Source organism: Arctopsyche grandis, chromosome 9, assembly GCF_051622035.1.
Source record: "Arctopsyche grandis isolate Sample6627 chromosome 9, ASM5162203v2, whole genome shotgun sequence".
In the NCBI taxonomy this organism is placed as follows: domain Eukaryota; kingdom Metazoa; phylum Arthropoda; class Insecta; order Trichoptera; family Hydropsychidae; genus Arctopsyche; species Arctopsyche grandis.
The window spans coordinates 31,367,382-31,374,356 of NC_135363.1; the positions used below are offsets into that span (position 1 = coordinate 31,367,382).

General features: G+C 31.0%; 1 protein-coding gene across 2 annotated transcripts in view; it reads right to left on the reverse strand.

Annotated features, from left to right (window-relative positions):
- LOC143916818 (uncharacterized) overlaps positions 1–4,519 on the reverse strand; it is a 30,314-nt gene extending 25,795 nt beyond the window's left edge. The window contains exons 1-2 of one of the 2 annotated variants that reach the window (XM_077438063.1): positions 4,432–4,519; positions 131–289 (exon numbers count right to left, since the gene is read on the reverse strand). In XM_077438063.1, coding sequence (XP_077294189.1) covers positions 131–252 — 122 coding nt within the window. In that variant the 5' untranslated portion in view covers positions 253–289; positions 4,432–4,519. The remainder of the gene's footprint in view (positions 1–130; positions 290–4,431) is intronic. The other variant, XM_077438065.1, reaches the window with a different exon arrangement.
- Positions 4,520–6,975: the final 2,456 nt, after the last annotated feature.

The window sequence follows — 6,975 nt, forward strand, 5'->3', positions numbered from 1 at the left end:
TCGAATTCGATTAGTCATCAACACACAGTCTTGAATGCATTTCGTCGATGACAATGCACATTGTTGTAAATAACATATTTCGACTGTCATAACATTTTCTAAAATAGAACACAATATGATAAATCATTACCCGACAGCTCCATTGTTGAGGACGCGTGTCTGCTTGCTGAGGGTGTCTTGAATGTTTTGCTGGGAATAAAGTCCTATCGGGGAATTGAACTGTTTGTTGACGAGTCTAGGTCCGGTCGCCATGTCGGGTTTTTATGTCTAAATCGTCTCGCCTGCTTTTCTGAAACAATCATAAAAAAAATTAATAAAAAATATTAGTTCGATGTCTAGTGATGTCGTATTTTTACAAAAAATACGTCTTCCTCAAACTTGCCATTCAATTTTGTATACAATTTTGGCTTGTTTTTATTATCTATAGTTATTAATATGACTTGAATCAAAACCCAATCTAATATATAATTTCGAAAGAGACTTTGTAAGTATGTAAGTATTGTTGTAATAAAATAAAACTATTAAAATAAATGTAATAAAATGTTTATTATTAGGTTGGCCATGTTTAAGCGGTTTATATTACAAATACCGAGCGAAGCCGGGTAAAAACACTAGTCTAATATATAATTTCGAAAGAGACTTTGTAAGTATTGTTGGTTCGTAAATCCGTGACGTCATCGAACAAATGAATATTCAAATAAATTTAAATGAAATAAAACTGTACAAATAAATTTAATAAAATGTTTACTATTAGATTGGCCATGTTTAAGCGGTTTATATTACAAATACCGAGCGAAGCCGGGTAAAAACACTAACAGTCAATAATTTAGAGTCAATTAAGCACCGAATTTCACGACTGGTTACAAAATATTCCTCTAAATTTATAAGACAATAGTCAATGATATACAAATGTGAATTGTATTTACATCTATCATATGTACATCTAATATATAATTTCAAAAGAGACTTTGTATGTAAGTTTATAAGTAATTTTTGTTGGGAATCGAAAACAAGTCAAAATTTCTATGACGATAATTCGATTGGTTGAATATTGTATTATTTTCGATTCAAATATATTTAATAAAAAAAACAAATGTATATATAGGTATGTACTCTATTAGATTCGCCATGTTTAAGCTGTTTATATTACACATACCGAGCGAAGCCGGGTTAAACAACTAGTATAATATATATTGATAATGTAAAATTTGATAAAAGCAATGCAAGATAAATAAGTTTAAAACTCATAATAATAATAGTTGAAGTTTCTGAAGTTGCTTGGATGGGTAAAAGCTTGAGCTTTTTCAGAAAAAAATGTAGTCTGCGATTTGTGTAAGTGAGTACCACGAGTTGGTTGGTTTTAAATTAAAAACTGTAGATTTGCATAGCTGATTTGATTCTTTGTTTGTAGCTATAGTACATACATATATGATTTTGATTTATTTGAAAACATTTTTCGACGTTTGTCGGTGTGTTTCTTATAATATTATCGGGTCGAATATGAGTTGCATTTGTGGTGAGATGCAGGTATGCACTTCTGTCTTGTTTACAAGTTGAAAATTGATTGAGAACGTACTGAAATAAACGCAATAAAGACACTCTGTCAATAATTCGATTCACTCAACGCTATAGATAAACTATTTGCGGAACGCTTGAGAGATTCGTGAAATATGTACGTATGTATCGATCGATATGCGAGAAAATTTACGTTTTTTTTTTATTTCTAAATGGGATTTCATCCGTCTAATTCTGGAGCACTTGGCTGGATTCCTCAGACATTTTTTTTTCTTTTTAGCCGCTTCACTTTCTTGAAGTTGGTCTGATGATGACCGGTTAGATTTAATCACCTGACAGGCAAGGACTTTGAAATGAATCCAAAATATTTTGCGCACTTGCCTTTTTGTTTCGACACATAATAATTTATCTTTTCGTTCTCGATTTTGGCCATTGACATTAAACGTGATGCATAACACATGGAAAGTGATTCATATTCTGGTACGACATTGTCTACTTATTTCTGTAACGTGATTCAAAACGATTCAGTGCATTCATACTTCTTATTTTACTATCATTAAGTCACCTTCATATATAAAAAGATTGAAAACATCATACATTAACTCGTAAGGCAGATTTTTTTGAATAAAGTCCAAAAATCATTTGGTTCTAAATTGTTTTGTGTCAGCACAAATGCATACAACTTTATACATATATTAAACATCCCCAAAAGTTTTCATATTGAAACTACAATTAATCCTACAGAAGGAGCAAAAAAAAAAAGAGTTTTTGTTTACATATTTTCTTTATTAGAGTACATTTCTGTATTATGATTCCGAAAAAATACGATTCTAAACTGTGGAAAAAAATTTTCTGTGGAAAATCTCAGGTTTTCCATGGAATGTCTATTATAATGAAAATGTGTAATTTTGTATTGAAAAATTCCAATGAAATTTTAGTGTGACTCAAATTCTTTCATAACAGATTTTTTGTATAGAAAAACACGAATGTTAGGTTATATTATATAATATTTCCCAAACTGTGTCAGCTTAAGTGACTCGTTACAACAGATACTATCAGCACGGTGGAATACTGAAGAGAAGTAAAAAAATTGGAAACCTGAAATAGAAAATCGTAGGAAGCGTCGCTGAAAGAGATATTGGTTTTGGAACAATGATTTCTGATGTTTTCGTTACTATGTGTGTGTGTATTATCGCTAATTTCACTGGTTGAGACGTTCGTTTCCCACCTACATGTTTTCTAAAATTGTTTGTCTGTTGCCGTCTGATCTAATATTACGCGTGTCATACTACAAAATACGAAAAATCAAGTGTGTTTGTAACGTGTGTAATTTTTTGGATTTAAAATTTGGCAAACACACCCGAGAGATCGTTATTTTAATATTTAAACAGTTAATTAAAACGACGGAAGACTAGTTGATTTAATTAAACCGAATCGTACGACGTCTGTCGAATTCGAATAATTTAATTTGAGGTGTTTCAAATTTATATTTTGGAATTTCACTGTTTGGATTTTGTGCTTTGAGCTTTGAATAGTACGCATTTTTTAAAATATAATTTTTCTTAACCATTTTATAAATTTAGGCGACTTGTTTGTAAGTACAAAGATCGTCTCGCATCACTGATCGTGAGCCAAATATACAATTTTTCGCAGAATTCAAGCCGCGTATAATTTTTCAGAAGAAAAAACAATAAAACAAAGTACGCACATATACGAATCCGAAATAATAATTTCCGCATTCTTGAGAAATCTTCTCGTGTCCCATTTACGAACGTTATTTTCGTGCGACACGAAAAATCGTCGATTTGAATAAATAAATAATAAATAATGACAATTTTAAACTTGCATTGGTTGTTTTTGGATTAAGCAGTTCTTTTAATTTTATTTTTCAGTCAACATTTGTTGTGAAAAACATTTCATTCAATAGATTCGTTTCGAATTGAGTAGTATTATATCATGCTTGATTGTACAAATAATGCAAAGATGTCGCCTTTTAGATTATAATTTTCAGGCTTTTCAGCAGTCAAAGTCATAATAAATAAATAAAATTTGCAACCCAAAAAAATAAATCGATAAAAATGTATGGAAAGGTTCGACTATGAAATAATATGTGAATAAATAAATGATTTATTTTTATTTTACCAAGCATTTAATTGCCATTTATAGTACTAAACCTTTTGAGTAATAAAATCGATTTGAACATTTAATTTTAATGCATTTATTACCTACACACTATAAATAAGTGTGTATGTGACAAATTCAATTACAAACCATTAAAATAATAAAAATATACAACCATATTTGGTTCAACAAAATACTCTGGAAAAAGTCTATAATTATAATTCAAAACTTTATATTAAAATATATACGGATAAAGAATAAATCAAACATTGAAAAGTTTAAATGTCCGTATAGATAAGTGTTTCTTTGTTTGTTGGCTAATCAAATCTTCAGTTTTCAATTTGGAACCATTAAATTTGGCATATATGTATATATATATTATCCCACTGTGTTCTTAACCGTAAATTTATAAGTTTTCTGAAACGCTCCCATTTTTACAAGCTCTTTATTGGCTTCATTTACCTTTTTTTTGCACCTGAGTAACGCCGCTAATTCTCTACTTTATATAAAAATATAAGACGAATTTATTCAAAAACCAAAATCATTTCAGAAAATGTATAATATGTATAAATTGCAATCATTTAATATTTAATAAATGCCTTCTCATTTGACGATCTAATCGAAGACTCGAAAACACACTAATGTGAAATGATTAGTAGTGTGACACTTTGCACCATTTTGTACCGAAATATTTAAAAGTATGCGTTGATATTTCTCATGATCGTTGTCAAGTGTAGTAGGATTAATTTGAGATGTCATTGACAGTGACAGGGGTTGATTAGTATGAATGCTGACCTGTTTTGTGCAGCGTGGTGTTGCGTGGGGCGGGCGGGCGGGAACTGGTGTAAGCTGACCACCGCTCCCACCCACTCAAAACACACACACATATATATACATAATATTATGCATACCAAAAATATATACTTATATAAAGGTATTGGTATGTTTGATTTTAACACTGTCAACTGTCTGTCAATATTAACGTGGACTAGATATAAATAAAAAAATAAAAACTCAAACTTTGCATCGCAACTTTGTAAGTTGCGATAGGGATGGTTCAGAAGGTTCTCGATATAAAGCTTTGTAATGAAAGGATAATCTTGATTTTTGAAATGTTCCAATCTTGATAAGTTGAAAACATGCCAAATCGGTGTACAATATACCCAATATTTAATCGCCATAGCTCTTTATCAACTCAAAATAAAATAAAATTATATCGCGCGCTCATATTACCACTATTAACCTATATATGCTTCACTTGTATGGAATAAAGCCTCGAATACTAACCTTTCCATGCTCCAAATAATACAAAATAAATACCTAAAAATTATTTATAGCACACCCATATATACTAACTTGAAAAAACTGCATGCCATAAATAATATTCCGTTAGTTACATTCATTACTAACAAACTAACCAGTAGATTCTATGACAGAATCACTAATAACCATACTATCACACCTGTGAAGAGTCTCGATTATTACAACAAAATGTCTATAACCTTCAGGTATAACACACAGATTACCCAAACACAATCTGCTTTATATCATCGACTTTACTGAGTCTTTAATTAATATTATGTATTAGATGTATTACGAGCATTTATAAGAATTGTAAATAGGGTTTTGAGCTTTTTTTCCTATCATGCTGTACATTTACATTAGAATAATATAATACTATGATTACTTACAAAATTAAATTAAAATTATAAAATAGAAAATGATCAGTAGATCAGTAGCTATTAAAATAGATATAGGTAAGATGTATTGTGAACATAATTTAGTAATAATAAAAAGCATTTAAAAATCAAAATCGGTGTTCTTTTGATGTAAGGGATTCGAATTTTTTCTACTGAATTGTTTTCTCTACAACTTTTGATTCAAAATTATCATGAATCATATTTAAATATGTATGTATGTATGTATATATCACTAGTGTCATGCCTTTAGATATTTCAACTAATGGTTTTGGAAAGGAATTGAATTATTTGCATGAATAAAACCAGCAGCGTGAACTAGTGGTTAGCATATACATATACATATTTGTCGGCTTTAGAACATAGTGGTCACGGGTTCGAGTCCCACTGGTTGCTGCTGGCCAAATCTTGGTTTGTGACTCCAGGTCGATCTTTGCCTATCAGAGTTTGCTAATTTATTTGATTTTCATTGAAACGGTTCCAAAAAATTGGCAACTTTTATCCATTTCTCGCAATTTTCAAGCTTTCAGCATCTCGAAATCTGACGATTTATATAAATTTATATAGTAATATGAAATTTCAAATGATGGTTCTACTATATGTAGGAGTATTTTTAAGTATTATTGTTATATTTTATAACATATGTACTAGCTAAACCCGGCATGCGTTGCAATGCCATAATAACGGATGCAATTCCCGCTCCCGTTTCAAGTGATGGAACTAAACTAACGTCTCTTCAATGCCGTGTCGTCATAAACCAACTGGTAACGTGGTTACCAACGAACACATTTCATTGACCACACAATGGCGCTTAAAATTTTTGCGTCGGTAACATCGTAATTACGAATATTATTACTAAGAGGCTTTTTCCCGTTTTTTTATTAACAGTAAGCTTCCCGGACATGCATATAACAAATACAGAAAGTTCCATCGTAATCGGTTGAGTGGCTTAGGAGCCTATACGAGACAGACAGACAAACAAACAGACATTCAATTTTATATACATATATAGATAGATAACAACACAGTAAAACAAAACAGTTAATTTGGAATTTGAAACGAGTTTATTGTACCTATATAAAAATGGGTCAATTGTGCCGGGTTGTTATTAAATGAAGATCAAAATCTAGTTATGAATCTACATACTTGTGCACGAGAATAATTTGTTACAAAGCAATTTATGTAAATAGAATGTTGAATGGTTGTTCTATATACAATGTAGTAGTTTACGATCCTTTGTAGTATCTATTCATAGTGTTGGCCAAATGTTTCTCGTTTGCACCTGATGACGTTCTGTGAAAATTTGCGCAATATTTACCTATCAATTCGTTTGTCGAATTTTTTAGTTCAAGGCAAACCCTTGCAGACAAGGTGAGTTATAAATATGTCCGATGTATTATATAGGATAATCTCAGCTCTGTCCCGATGCCAGAAAGCACTACCACTTGTTTTATAATAACCGTTATGATATGACGCAAAACTTCACGTGTTTCAAGATACGTGCAAATCGCAGGTAGACCACACAGAGATGCCAACGATTGATGCTTTGGTTCTGGGACGAATCAAGTGTAAAAGGATATAATTTGTATTGTAGAGTATTGTAGCGTATGCTAAAAGAAGCCGCCGTTATAATTGGTTTCGT